The sequence below is a fragment of the Pipistrellus kuhlii genome, unplaced genomic scaffold (assembly GCF_014108245.1).
Source record: "Pipistrellus kuhlii isolate mPipKuh1 unplaced genomic scaffold, mPipKuh1.p scaffold_m20_p_61, whole genome shotgun sequence".
In the NCBI taxonomy this organism is placed as follows: Eukaryota; Metazoa; Chordata; class Mammalia; order Chiroptera; family Vespertilionidae; genus Pipistrellus; species Pipistrellus kuhlii.
Genome location: NW_023425564.1, coordinates 233523 through 248501, shown reverse-complemented (window position 1 = coordinate 248501; position 14979 = coordinate 233523). Strand labels below are relative to the sequence as shown.

Sequence of the window (14979 nt, the reverse complement as noted above, 5' to 3'; positions counted from 1 at the left end):
CAGCATGACTCTGGTTGAGTGTGGACCTACGAGCCAAGAGGTCACGGTTCAATTCCCCGTCAGGGCATATGCCCAGTAGGGGGCATGCAGGAGGCAGCCAATCTATGATTCTCATGGATGTTTCTATCTACCTTTCCCTTCCTCTGAAATCAATAAAAACATTAAAAAATAAAAAAGGTCTTTGGAAGCACAAAAAATCACACAGGGTCTTTACAACCTTGCACAATTCTCTGGTTTCATCAAGGAAGATGCCTCATGGGTAAGAAGGAACAGGAGGCACCTTTACTCCTGCCTCTACAGTCAAGATCCCCAGATTTTTTTATTTTTCTTCTTGGTACCCTGACTGGGAATCAAACCAGCAACCTTTCAGTGCATGGGATGATGCCCAACCACTCGTTTTTAAACTGAGCCCCAACTTCATGTTTTGAGCTCAAAAGTGGCTCTCTCTACATCAGTACTGGACTTTATAGCTTTCTCATATAACTTAGGTACAAAATGGAATTCATCTCTCCCCAAACCTGTTTCTTTGTTACGTATTCCTCCAAGCTAGGGACCTTAAAATTATTCTAGACTTTTTATTTCCCCACTTACTAGCAGCCTTCAAGATCTGTTCATTCCTCCTTCAAAATAAATAAATAAATAAATAAATAAATTCTCACATTTCACCTTGATTATTTGCACTTTACTTTTTCTTTTAGAAAAGGACCCTGGATTTCATGTAAACTAAAGCCTGCCCGAGATCTGGTAAGTTCAAATTAATACACTGTTTGTCATCATAGTCCTAATGTCCAACAGTGGAGCACAAACTTAACAGCATGGAAGAAGTTTATATTTTTCCTCAAACATAGAACCAATTTTAAAAACTAATAACTAATATTTGCTACTTGAATTGTGCATTTACGGTTGATTTGCTTTGACTGTGGCTTTCGCTTAGCCATGAGGGTGGATGGACACACACTCTCCACACCAAACCCCCATGACCTGCAAGGGCAGCCTCAGAGGAAGCCGCACTGCTGCTTCCGGGCCTTCTCAGGATGCACTGAAGTTCAGCAGCAGCACAAATCTTCTCCTCTGAGGTCAACAGCCTTTACATTTCAGAAGTAAGGGAGCCCAGCTGGTATGGCTCAGTGGTTGAGAGTCGACCTATGAACCAGGAGGTCACTGTTCGATTCCCCATTACGCTGTATGACAGATTGTGGGTGCCAACCCCAGGAGGGGTGTGCAGGAGGCAGCCCATCAATATTTCTCTCATCGATGTTTCTTTCATCTCTCTCTCTCTCTCTCCCTTCCACACTCTGAAATCAATAAAAACATTAAAAAAGAAACAAATAATTTAGATTCTAATACTATAATATTAATATTGATAACAGTATATTGGTATAGTATTATTAAACTAGAGGCCCGATGCATGAAATCTGTGCAAAGGGCTCAGCCCTCAAGGCCGTTGCGGCTTCGACTGGAAGGTCGTCCAGAGGATGTCTGGAAGGATGTCCGTCTAATTAGCATATTCGCTTTTATTACGTCAGTTTTGATATACCAGCAAGAAAGCTACTCTGAATACCTCATTTACTAACACGTCCACTGCGTTAGGATCAGGTGGGTGGGTCACTCACTGGAAATGCAATGAGAATCTCTAAAAATCTACTCCACGTAAGCAATGAGAACACTCACAATAATTGTCAAAATCAATTTTTACAGAACCTGGAAATCAACCAAAGCTTGCAACAATCTGAGGAGCTTTTATTCAAGAAAATTTGCTGAATCTTAGAATGATGAGGCTCTGTGACATTTTACCTGCTGGGAATCCCTCCCTTTCCCGGGCTCCTTGTAGATTCCAAAAGCATCTGCCTCAGTCACAGCCCTGACCTGACCACCCCCGAGGCCCTGACCTAACCACCCGCACCTGCGCATGCCCCACAGCTCTGCTCCCAGGAATGCACCTGACAGCCTGGCAGGTCCCAGGGGACTCTCCTCAGGGGAACCCTCACAGGGCCTGTCTTTATCTGGCCTGACAGAGAGCTCTTTCCCTGTGAACAGCTTTCCACAGAGCATTTGCATAAACAACCGGTAACAACTGTTTAGCCTCAGAGTTGCCTCAAGCAGTGATAACTTGCACAAATGAGAGGGCACCCCAAAGCCTACACGGAGAACTGGGCTCGTAGGGTTGTGCACACTCTGGCCCGTTCCTAGAAATCCAGAGGCAAGGTGAATATGCAGAACCTGTTCACCTGCAGGGAAGACCTGCGAAGGCCCTAACTCTAGCCTCGGGCTGTCCTCGGGGTTCTGCAGACAGGAGTGAAGGCTAAGCAAGGCTGCCAATTGCCTGATGAAGCCCTGAAGACACACCCTGGCCATGCACGGAGCCCCTCGTGGGATGGAGACTCCTTGGCTCCAGGAACTTAGGGAAATCTCAGTCTAATCATTAAACCAACCAAACCAAGACTTCAGTGACCACATCCAACAACAAGTCAGCAAATAAACAAAGAGCAGCAACAACAAACAGCAACCAGAAACATGGGGTGGGGACAAGGATCTGACGCCAAGAGTTGCCATATTATTTCACACTAGAGGCCCAGTGCACAACATTCGTGCATGGGTCTCCTGCCACTGCCACCGGTGGCCTCTCTCTGTGGGGCGACCAGCTGGGGCACCTGCCGTGACTGGCCTGGGGCCTGCAGGCTGGGGCAGCCCTGCATTGAGCTTCTGCCTCCTGGTATCAGTGCGTGACATAGCAATCGGTCTGTCATTCTGCCGTTCAGTTCATTTTCATACTAGGCTTTAATTACCATATTTTTTGGACCATAAGACGCACTTTTCCGGGGGAAAAAGTCCCTGCGTCTTATGGTCCAAATATAGCCTACACATATACTTTAAAAAAAAAAGTTTTTTTACTTGCCCGGCTCTGTGTGGTCTCTGTGTGCTTGCCCGGCTCTAAAATGGTTCTAAATGCTGCTGTTTACTTTACAGGGTTGATTACATGTGTTTATGACTGTGATGTTGGGTTTTAATGCACATAAAATATTTTAGGACACTATTTGTTTCAGAATCTTTTTTTCTTCATTTCCCTTCTCTAAAAACTGATGCGTCTTATGGTCTGGAGCGTCTTATGGTCCGAAAAATACGGTATATAGGACTAGAGGCCCGGTGTCCCTCAGCCCAGCCTTCACCCTCTCCAATCTGGGATCCCTTGAGGGATGTTAAACTGCCTGACCCACTGGGATCTGTCTAAACGGGCAGTGGGACATACCTCTCACAATCCAGGACTGCTGGCTCCTAACTGCTCGCCTGCCTGCCTTCCTGATTGCCCCTGCTTCTCCTGCCAGCCTGATCACCCCCTAACCACTCCCATGCCAGCCTGATTGATGTCTAACTGCTCCCCTGCCAGCTTGTTTGTCCCCAACTTCCCTCCTCTGTCAGCCTGGTCACCTCTAACTGCCCTTCCCTGCAGACCTGGTCCCTCCCAACTGCCCTCCCTTACAGACCTGGTCCCTCCCAACTGCCCTGACCTGCTGCCCATCTTGTGGTGGCCATCTTGTGTCCACATCGGGGCAAGATCTTTAACCACACGGGGGCAGCCATCTTGTATGTTGGAGTGATGGTCAATCTGCATATTACTTTTATTAGATAGGATAGAGGCCTGCTGCACGGGAGGGGGCCAGCTGGTTTGCCCTGAAGGGTGTCCCGGATCAGGGTGGGAGTTCCCTTGTGGTGTGGGGCGGCCTGGGCGAGGGGCCTGCGGTGGTTTGCAGGCCAGCCAGGTCCCCACAGGCGACCCAAGCAGAGGCCCTGGTATCTGGAATTAATTTACCTTCTACAATTGAAACTTTGTAGCCTGGAGCAGAGCCAAGCCTCCTGCTTGCTCCGTGGCCAGCAGCCATTTCTGTCTGGATTTGTTTACCTTCTATAATTGAAACTCTGTAGCCCTGAGTGGAGGCTTAGGCCGGGCAAGGGCAGGTAGAAAGCTTGGTTTCTTCCGTTGCCTGGGAAACCCAGGCCTCCCTCTTGCTCTCTGTAGCTGTATCCATCTTGGTTGGGTTTATTTGCATACTCACTCTGATTGGCTGGTGGGTGTGGCTGGTGGGTGTGGCTTTGTAGCCTTGAGTGGAGGCCTAGGCTGGCCAGGGTATGTGGAAAGCTTGGCTTCCTCTTGCCAGGGGAAACCCTAGCCTGTTCTCTCTAGCTCCGTGGCTGCCACCATTTTTCTTGGAATTTATCTTCTATAATTAAAACTTTGTATCCTTGAGTGGAGGCCTAGGCTGCCAGGGTGTGTGGAAAGCTTGGCTTCCTCTATTGCCGGGGAAACCCAAGCCTCCATCCTACTCTCCGTGGCTGCAGCCATCTTGTTTGGGGTTAATTTGTATACTCACTCTGATTGGCTGGTGTGTGTGGCTGGGGCATGGCTTGTGAGCATAGCAGAGTGATGGATAATTTGCATATTACTCTTTTATTAGGTAGTATGTTTATTATTCAACAAAATATAAGATATGAAAAGAAACATGAAGTGTGACTCATACAAGGAAAAGCAGCAGCTACTAGAATTCACTAAGTGGTTTCAAAAACAAATTTGAGATGTCAAAGGAATCAGTAAACTTGAAGAGATATCAAAAGAAATCATCAAATTGGAAAATAAACAGAAAAGGGATAAAAGGAACATGAACAAAGACTCAGACCTGTGGGGTACGTTCAGGTGTACTAGCATGCATATGGAAGTTCCACGGGAAGGGAAAGGTGTAGGAAAGATATTTAAAGAGCCCTGGCCAGTGTGGCTCAGGTGCTTGAGTGTCATCCCATGCACCAAAGGGTCACTGGTTCAATTCCTGGTCAGGGCACAATCCCAGGTTGCAGGTTCCATCCCCAAACAGAGTGCATGAGGGAGGCGACCAGTCGATGTTTCTCTCTCCCTCCTTCCTCTCTCTCTAAAAATCAATATAAAATTTTTGAGATACTGGCCAAAAACTTCCCAAATTTGACACAAGGCATTCATCTACACTAGGGGTGTCGAACTCAATCAGAGAAGGGGCCAAAATCTAAAATCCAGCCTAAATCGCGGGCCGAATGGTTTACTGAACAGTCATAAACTGTCATTGTGATGGAAACGCAGCGGAGTGCAGTGATGACAGCGCGGTGCGGGCCACATTGCAAGGCCTGGCGGGACGGATTTGGCCTGCGGGCCTTGTGTTTGACACATGTGATCTACACAGTCAAAAAGCTCAGGATCAGCTCCAAGGTATCCGCAACAAGACACATAACCAAACTGCCGACAGCCAAAGCAAAGAAAGAAGCTTGGAAGCAGCAAGAGAAAAATGGCTTCACAAGTGTTCCCATAAGATTAACAGCCAGTTTCTCATCAGGAACCACACAGGACAGAAGACAATGGAACGGCACATTTAAAGTTGGGGGGGGGGGGGGGGAATCTAACAAAATATCATTTAAAAATAAAGGAAAAATTGAGACATTCCAAGATAAACAAAAACAGAGAATGTGTTACTAGCAGAACTTCCCCACAATATAAATGGAGCTGAAACCGGTTTGGCTCAGTGGTAGAGTGTCGGTCTGCGGACTGAAAGGTCCCAGGTTCGATTCCGGTCAAGGGCATGTACCTGGGTTGTGGGCACATCCCCAGTAGGGGGTGTGCAAGAGGCGGCTGGTCAATGTTTCTCTCTCATCGACATTTCTAGCACTCTCTCTCTCTCTCCCTTCTTCTCTGTAAAAAATCAATAAAACATATTTTAAAAAATAATATAAATGGAGTCCTTCAGGTTGAAATGGCACTAGAGAGTAACTCAAATCTACAATAAATAAATTAATTAATTAATAAATAATTAAGCAAGCAAGCAAACAAGCACTTCCCAGCCAGTGTTGTTCAGTGGTTGAGAGTCGACCTGTGAACCTGGAGGTCACTGCTTGGTTACCGGTCGGAGCAAGTATGGGATGTAGAAAACAAATAGCAAAATGGCAGGTGCAAGTCCCACCCTGTCAGTCATTACACAGAATGTAACTGCATAACACGCCAATCAAAATGGGAACACCGCTGGCAGGTGTTAATGCCAATCACAGCCCTCCGAGAATGAGAGTTTCTTCCTGCCAAGTCAGGGCTGTCATTTCCTGTCTTTTATGGCAAGTCACACATTTCTTGTATATTTAAAGCATTCAAATTGTGGCCACTGGTGAGCAAATTCTAGGCTTCATTAAAGCTGTTTTGGAAAAGTGTCAATGAACAACTCAAAATAAACGTTAGCGGGGGGGGGAAGGCAGGAGGTCCCAACTCTCGCGTGCCAACCACTCATTTCTGAACGGCACAAAGGATGCGTTCCTTCCCCGTCCGGAGGCTGACAGGGTGTGGCCCAGCCTCCTTCCAGAAGCTAAGGGGGCCGCGGGCTGGTCCAGATTCCTCTGCGTCCACGGCCTGTGGCCGCTGCGCCCAGGCTGCTCTCACACCTGGGACTGGCCCTGGCAGTGCGGCGTGGGCACGGCCTGCAGAGGCTGTCTGCCCCTGGTCTGCCCGGCTGCCCCCCGGGAAGCCCAAGGCCGTGAGAAATGGGCTGATCCTCTGGTCCTGTCAGCAGCATCAGCACTTTTCTTACAACGCAGCCCGCTCGCCCCAGGCTGGCAGCAGGAGCCAGGGGCCGGGGTAGTTCTCTGCGCCTCTTCTGGCCTCGCCCACAGGGAGCAGGAAGGCAGGGAAGGCCCAGCCCGCTCAGCCCACGGAGGGACGAAGCTCCTTAGCAGAGCCGTCCGCTCAGCCCGCAGCCCTGCACCCGTTGCCCACAGTCCTCACCTCCGTGTGGACACGTGCAGAGCGGCCAGCGTAAGTGTGTGGGGCCCCAGGCCTCCCTTCAGGGGGTGGTAGCCTCCCAGGCCCGGCGCCTCAATGGGCTCAACTGAGGACCAGGTTTCTCGCACATTCTCTTTCCAGGATCTGAACGTGGTCTGAGACCCACCGCCCCACCCCAACACATCTCTCTGAAATGGGAAACATCCAGAGGGGACCACCGCTGACTCCAAGTCCTGGCCCGGTCACTGCCGTCTGCCTGCCATGATCGTGAGCGGCTGCTGGACCCGCACAGAAGACGAAGCGGGCAGGTGCCCTGCCTGAGGGCTCACTGCCCGGAGGGGAACGTGGCCGGAGAGCCGGTGTGCTGTCCGGTGACATGGACCGCCTCCTGCAACAGGGAGGCCAAGAGCGGCACACGGCACTGAGCCTGAGCAGTGCGGACGGACAGGTGCTGCCAGCTTCCCCGGAAGCGCAGGAGCAGCCCCCACACCCGCTTCCTTCTGACTGCGTGGCTGCTGGGCCTCCAGGCCTCCAACTCGCTGCTCTCAGGGCCTCCATGCAGCTCCAGCTGCCAAGGCTGTCTACTCTGGCATGTCCCTCTGGATACAGACACTGTTGTCTCAGTTTAATTTTCTTCAAACATTTTTTCATCACTATCATACCCCACACCCTCTTCCACCTCTGCCTCCCCTCCTCCCCATGCAATAACCACACTGTCGTTCATGTCCGTGAGATCTTTTTGCTCAATCCCCGCCCACCCCACCTCCAGCTGTCTGCCTGCTCTCTCACTACAAGTCTCTGCATTTTGCTTGTAAGTTCAGTTTGTTCGTTAAACTCTTCGTGAAATATAGGGCACTTGTCTTTCTCTGACTGGCTTCTTTCCCTTAGCATAATGCTCCAGGTCCCTCCATGCTGTCACAAGGGTAAAATGTTCTTCCTTTTTATGACCTAGCAGTCCATTGGGTAAATGTCCCACAGCATTTTTATCCGCCCATTTACTGGTGGGCACATGGGCTGCTTCTAAATCTTGGCTATTGTAAATAATGCTGCGATGAACATAGGGCATACACTGAGCGGCCGGATTATGATTATCTCTGAACAACATAATCTGGCCACTCAGTGTATATCCTATATAATAAAAAGCTAATATGCAAATTGCCTCCTCGACCAGGAGTTCAACCAGGAGGCAGGCTGACCAACCACCCATGTCCCCTCCACCTGGCCAGGCTGGCTGGACCCCACCTATGCACAAATTCATGCACCAGGCCTCTAATATATAATATATAATATATAATATATAATATATAATATATAGTATATGATATATATATATGTGTGTGTGTGTGTATATATATATATATATATTGACCAGATTATTATGCTTTCAAAGATCATAATAATTTGGCCACTCAGTGTATATTCTTTCCAATTGCGTTTTGGTTTCTTTAGGTAAAGTCCCAGAAGTAGAATCGCTAGATCATAAGGCAGTTCCATTTTTAATTTTGGTCTTTTGAGAAAACCCCATACTGTTCTCCACAGTGACTAACCAGTCTGCATTCCCACCAGCAGTGCATGAGGGTTCCCATTTCTCCACATCCTCACCAGCACTTGTTTGTTGATTTATTGATGTAGCCATTCTGACAGGGGTGAGGTGGTATCTCATTGTGCTTTTAAGTTGCATCTCTGATGGTCAGTGACCTTGAACATCTTTTCATGTCTCCTGGCATCTGTGTGTCCTCTTGGGAGAGGCGTCTGTTCGGAGACCATGTTTTAATGGGCTGTGTTTTTAAGCGTATATATGCTTTCCAAAAGGAAGGAGGTTGCGATGCCTGTGAGTGCGGGCTGCAAGGAACAGGCATCCCGCATGTGTCCCAGCTGCCAGCCCCTACCCCACCCCACAGCGTTCAGGGGGGGCTGCGGGGCCTTCACTGAGGCGCAGGACGCAGGGAGCAGCTTCCCTCCGGGGCGGGCCGTCCGCAGGCAGCAGCTGGTGTGATGAAGCACACACAGCACCTCCAGGATGTGATGTTTCGTTCAATTAAAGAATGGGCTGAGAGAAAAATCCCAAGTTTGCTTTTCACTAGTTTTATTTAGATCTGATCCATTTCACTTAGAATATCTATCCATCCATTTTCAGTGTGAGATGCATGTGTGTATGCTCCCTTAGAAACTCTACTTGTATAACTCCGCATCTTTGGGTCTATAGAAATAATTTTATTTTTATATTGCAGCACAGTAGACTTACAATCAACATAATCAACATTATCCCTGGAGTGCAATATATACATTATTCACATAAAAAACTAAGAACAGAAAGCTTCATATGCAGGAACGTCGTAAAAGCCTACCTATGCGTGGATCTGCTTCGACGGGACACTAGTGGTCACTCTGGCGGAGTGGCATTGCAGTGGGACACGTGCACGTGGCCGCCCCACAGGGCGCTGCCTCAGGGGCCTCCGCTTGCCGCTCCTCGCTCGGCCACCGGGCGCTGAGCCGTCCGGAAGCACACGCCGCACCGGCTTCCCAGGCCGCCGCCTGTCTACTCCCCCTTATAGCGAGGGGACCTTTTCTCCTTGAAAGCCAGCAGCCCTTCCAGCCTGTCCTTCGTGGGAATGGTCTAAGGGGAACAGGACCAAACAGTAAACAATGGGAAAGCAGTTTTGACAAGTTTTATCTAAGAAAACAAATTAGAACACAATCTAAATTTTGAAATCTAGTAGTCATTTGAACAATCCTAATTATGTGGCCAAATTTATTATTCTAATTCCAACTATGGTTTTTCTCCACTTTAAATACATTTAAAAATTAATAGGCTTTACTTTTTAGACAAGTTTAGGTTAGGTTCACACAAAAGATTGAGCCAAAGTTCAGAGTTCCAAAGACTCCCTTAGGACCACAGCCAGCTCCTCTCGTGTTAACACGGGGCCGACCAGGGTACAGTTACCACCGATGAAGCCAACACCACATATCATTACTGACTGAGGCCCGAGTTTGCATTGGGCTCACCGAGTGGCATCCTTCACAAATGTGTGTGCGGATCCACCATGACAGCGTCCTACAGAAACATCCCCGCTTTAAACCTCCCGGTGGCCCACAATGCACCCTGCCTGCCCCACTGCCACTCCCAGGCGGGCATGGAGTTGAAATCATGCAGTCTGCAGCCTTTCGATTGGAGTCCTGCATTAGCAATGCACACTCAGGCTTCTCATGCGTTTCCGTGGCAGGTAAGTCAGTTCCTGTTGTCGTGGGCTAGAGGCCACTGTCGGGGGCCCACAATCCACCCATCACCTCCCGAAGGCCGTCGGGGCATTATAAATAGAGCTGCCCTGAACTCGGTGCAGGCTTTGTGGGGACCTCAGCTCAGCTGGCCTGCTTAAACACATCCTGCCTAACTCTGTAAGAAATGGCCAGATCGTAGCTCATTTTATTTACATTTCTTAATGACTTATGTTGAGGATCTTCTTGTCTGCTCACTTGCTGTCTGTACATCTACTCTGACAGGTCTCTGTTCAGATCTCTTACCCGTCTTTCAGTGGTGATTTTCTTGTTGCTGAGTTTTAAGTTCTTTGCATGTTTAGACACACATCCTTCATTAACTGCTTTTCAAAGATCTCCCCTCCTCAGACTGCATCTTTTTATTCTCTTCACCGTGTCTTTTGCAGAGTATTCATGTTAATAAAGTCAAACATGATTTTTCCTCTCTTTTTTATACTTTGGGTGGTATATCTAAAAAGTCACTGCCAAGTCCAAAATCACCTAGATTTTCTGTTATCTCCAAGAGGTTTTATAGTGTTTCATTTTAAAGTCTTCGGCCCACTCTGAGTTAATGTGTACGAAGGGTGTAAGGCCAGCGTCTAGATTCATTGTTTTGTCAGTTGCATGCCCAGATGCCTTAGTACTATTTGCTTTGAAGACTATCTCCTCTGTGTAGAACTGCTTTGTTCACGTGTCAAAGATCAGCTGACTATAATTGTGTGAGTCTGCTTCGGGATTCCCCATTCCGTCCCAGTGATCCATTTTCTGTCTTTTGGCCACTACCACACTGTCTTGATTGCTGTAGCTTTATAGTTAGTCTTGAAGTTGAGTATTGTCAGTCTTCAAACTTTGTTCTTCAATCTTGTGTTGGCTAACCTGGGTCTTTGGAATTTCCATGTAAACTTTAGAAACAATTTGCCAATATAAAGTAACTTGTTGTGATTTGTACTGGGATTGCATTGATATATAAGTCATGTTGTGAATAAGTGAAATCTTAATAATACTAAATCCTACCATCCATAAAAATAGGCCATCTCTTTATTGACCTAGATCTTTTTAAAAAAAAATATTTTTATTGATTTCAGAGAGGGAAGGAGAGGGAGATATAGAAACATCAATGATGAGAGAGAATCATTGATCGGTTGGCTCCTGCACAGCCCCACAGAGGATTAAGCCTGCAAGCCAGGCAAGTGCCCTGACCAGGAACGGAACTGTGATCTCCTGGTTCATAGGTCAATAATCAACCATTGAGCCATACCAGCCAGGCTTAGATTTTGATTTTTTTTAACCAGTTTTGCAGTTTTCCTTCTATAGACCTTGCAAATATTTTGTTAGATTTATACCTAAGTATTTTTGTGTGTGTGTGTGTGTGCGCGTTAATATAAATGATATTGTGCTTTTAATTTAAAATTCTTCATTGCTGGTATACAGGGAAGAACTTACTTTTGTATATATTAACCCATGTCATGCAATCTTGCTGTACTTGCTTATGAGTTAGTGTGATTTTTTTGGTTATTTGGGATTTTCTACATAGGCAATCATGTAATATATGAATACAGTTTTATTTCCTCCCTCCCAATCTATACAATTTTCATCTCTTTTCTTTTTTTAAAAAAATTTGTATTTTATTGGTTTTTTTACAGAGAGGAAGAGGGATAGAGAGTTAGAAACACTGATGAGAGAGAAATTTCAATCAGCTGCCTCCTGCACACTCCCTACTGGGGATGTGCCTACAACCAAGGTACATGCCCTTGACTGAAATTGAACCCAGGACCCTTCAGTCTGAGCCAAACTGGTCAGGGTGAATTTTCATTTCTTTTTGTCTTGTTTTATTAGCCAGAACTTCTAGTAGATGATAAAAAGAAGTGGTGAGAGGGTACACTGCCCTGTTCCTGATCATCTCTATATATAAAAGCCTAAGTTACTATTTGACTGGTAGCTATGACATGCACTGACCACCAGGGGGAAGACACTCAAGGCACAAAACATGGAAGACTAATGAATCTCAGAGGGAGGGGGGAAGAGAGGGTGGGGACAGATTAACCAAAGATGTTATATGCATACTAGAGGCCGGGCACACAGATTTGCACACTGGTGAGTTCCCTTGGTCTGGCTTGTGGGGATTGGGCCAAAACTGGCAGTCTGACATCCCCCGAGGAGTCCTGGATTGCAAGAGGGTGCAGGCCAGGCCGAGGGATCCCACTGGTGCACAAATCCATGCACCAGGACTCTAGTTAAATATATTAGCTGAAGGTTTTTGTAGACATTCTTATTAAGTTGAGAAAGCTCCCTGCTAATCATAATTTGCTGAGAATTTTTAATGGTGAATGGGTGTTAAATTTTGTCAAATTCCTTTTCCTTATCTATTAATATAATTTATTTCTCCTGCTTAGTCTATTGATGTGATGGATAACATTAATTGACTTGAGTGCTGAATAAGCCTTGCATATATGGTTACAGCATATACTTCTTGTTACACATTGTTGGATTTGATTTGCTAATTCTTTGTTGAGAATTTTTATGTCTGTGTTCATCAGAAATAGAAGTCTGCAGTTTTCCTTTTTTTGTAATTTCTTTGGTTTTGGTGTCAAGGCAATACTGCTCTCATAGAATAAGTTTCAGAAAGTATTCTTTCTGCTTCTATTTTCTGAAAAAGACCTGATATAATTTCATTCTTAAATGTCAGAAAGAATTCACTAGTGAAACTACCTTGGTCTGGCGCTTCCTATTTTGAAAAGTTAATTATTGATTTAATTTCTTTAACAAACATACTACTCAGAAGACTTCTCCTTGTGTGAATTCTGGTATTCTGTATATTTCAAGGAATTGGTCCATTTTATCTAAGTAACCAAATTTTGGGGCAAAGAGCTGTTGATAGTATCCCTTTATGTTCCTTAGTGTCCATGGGACCTGGAGTGATGGATCTTCTTGCATTTCTGAAGTTGGCTATTTTTATCTTCTCTCTTTTATCCTTGGTTGTATGGCTAGAAGTTTATCAATATTATAGAGTTTTATAAAGAACCAACTTTTGGTTTTTTTTTTAAATCTTTTTCTATTGTTTTTCTATTTTCATTGATTTCTGCTCTAAAGTTTATTTTTTCTTCTGCTTACATTTAACTTGCTCTTAATTATAAAATGGAAACTTAATGATTTAGATATTTCTTCTTTTATAATATATGTATTCAGTGCTACAAATTCTCTCAAAGCAAATGCTTTCAATGCATTGCCACAAATTTTGATAAATTTCATTTTCATTTTGATTCAGTTCAGCAACATCTGAATTTCTCTTGAGACTTCTTTGACACATGTGCCTTGCTTAACCTTCATTAAAGATTTTCTACCTCTATTGCTAGTTTAATTCCACTGTGGTCTGGCAGAGTACGTGGTAGGATTTCTGTTCCTTTACATTTTTAAGGTGTGATATGCTTTAAGCGTTTGCTTCGGCCTGCAGCTCACTGCCCTCACGGCGTCTGCTCACCAGCCACCGGTGTGGTTTCCGCGCGCCCCGGCAGAGGAACCCCACGCTCACTCCCCCCCGGACAACGGTCCAACGGAGCTGCGGCTGTTTCTCCCCAGGAAAGGCAGGACACAGTGCTTTGCTGCTTTAGGTGCTCTAAGACAGTCACATCTTTCAGAAAAATAGGAGGAAGGGAAGACGAATGGGAGGGTAGGAGGGGGGACAAGGGAGAGGGAAGGACTGTTTGTTCCTCCACAGAAAGTCCCACTAATTTGTGTACAAAATAGGAACTGGGACTTCCTTTAGGGCGAGGGAAGGCTGTGAATGCAGGAAAAGCAGCGAGTCTTCACCACCGATGTTCCGAGGCTGGCACCGCACTGCACCCACCTCCCGCCTCTCCTCGCACCCGCCTCCCGCCTCTCCGCTGCACCTGCAGTGAGTTTTCGAGTCTCACCCACAAGCACAGCCCGAGCCAGAGAGACAGCTCTAGCACAAAGGGCACTAAATTGTCCTACGAGTCTTCTGAGTTATGTAGACAAGAGTCATTGGTTTGTGAACAGAACCAACCAGAAGAGCAGGAAACACTCCAATAGAAACAATCGGGATTGTGTGATTGGAGTGGGGAGTGTGGCTGGCCAGCCTGTGTAATTCACCTGACTTACCGAACTCACTGACTGCGACTCTGTACATACCTGAGCATAGCAGGCTTCCTCGATGGCCAGCCCTGTTACCAAATCGACCTGCAAATAAAACAGTTCACGTCAGCAGGATAACTTTTGAAAGCACGGCACTCAATGTGAATTCAAATGCACACCCTTTCCCGAGTGCAGAGCCTTCGAGGCCACGTGGCAGATCACAGGAAGACCGCAGGGGCCTTTGGGACCTTCGCCTGGTTAAGTTGCCCCACCACTGGGAGCTGCGCGGCCGGGGGAGGTTTTCACCGCTCTGCGCAGTTCCTACCCATCGAGGTGCTAGCGGGTGGGACGAGCGAGTCAGGAAGCCTGTGAAGTACCCAGATACACAGGTGGACGTGCAGATGTGCAGGCCTGCTCCCGTTCACAGCAATAAAGCACACACCACAATGAAGTCGCAGTGTTTTGGTTTCCCACCACCTACGAAAGTTAGGTTCACACTACACTGTAGTCCATTAAGTGTGCAATTGCACTATGTCTAAAACAATAATATGCATTTCTTCATTAAGACATACTTCAATGCTAAAAACGCTAGCCATCACCTGAGCCTTCAGTGAGTCCTCACGTCTGTGCTGCTGGAGGGTCTTGCCTGGCTGTTGATGGAAATGCAATTATCTGTGAAGTGCAATAAATTGCAATAAAATGAGGTGTGTGTGTGTGTGTGTGTGTGTGTGTGTGTGTGTGTGAAACGGCAAGGGCACACAGCCAGTGTCACATAAGGTGTTTGCTACTTAAATATTGTTACTATTATGTAAAAATTTTAAAAGCCAATCAAGTACTTTGTAAGTGCTAAAAACTGC

At 46.5% G+C, this 14979-nt stretch overlaps 1 protein-coding gene across 6 annotated transcripts in view; it reads right to left on the bottom strand.

Annotated features, from left to right (window-relative positions):
• Positions 1-8968: 8968 nt before the first annotated feature.
• The window catches only part of AUH (AU RNA binding methylglutaconyl-CoA hydratase), a 151624-nt gene continuing 145613 nt past the window's right edge, over positions 8969-14979 (bottom strand). For 5 of the 6 annotated variants that reach the window (XM_036420062.2, XM_036420061.2, XM_045575036.1 and 2 more), the window contains 2 exons: positions 14180-14227; positions 8969-9392 (listed from right to left, as the gene is read on the bottom strand). In XM_036420062.2, coding sequence (XP_036275955.1) covers positions 9315-9392; positions 14180-14227 — 126 coding nt within the window. In that variant the 3' untranslated portion in view covers positions 8969-9314. The remainder of the gene's footprint in view (positions 9393-14179; positions 14228-14979) is intronic. The other variant, XM_036420059.2, reaches the window with a different exon arrangement.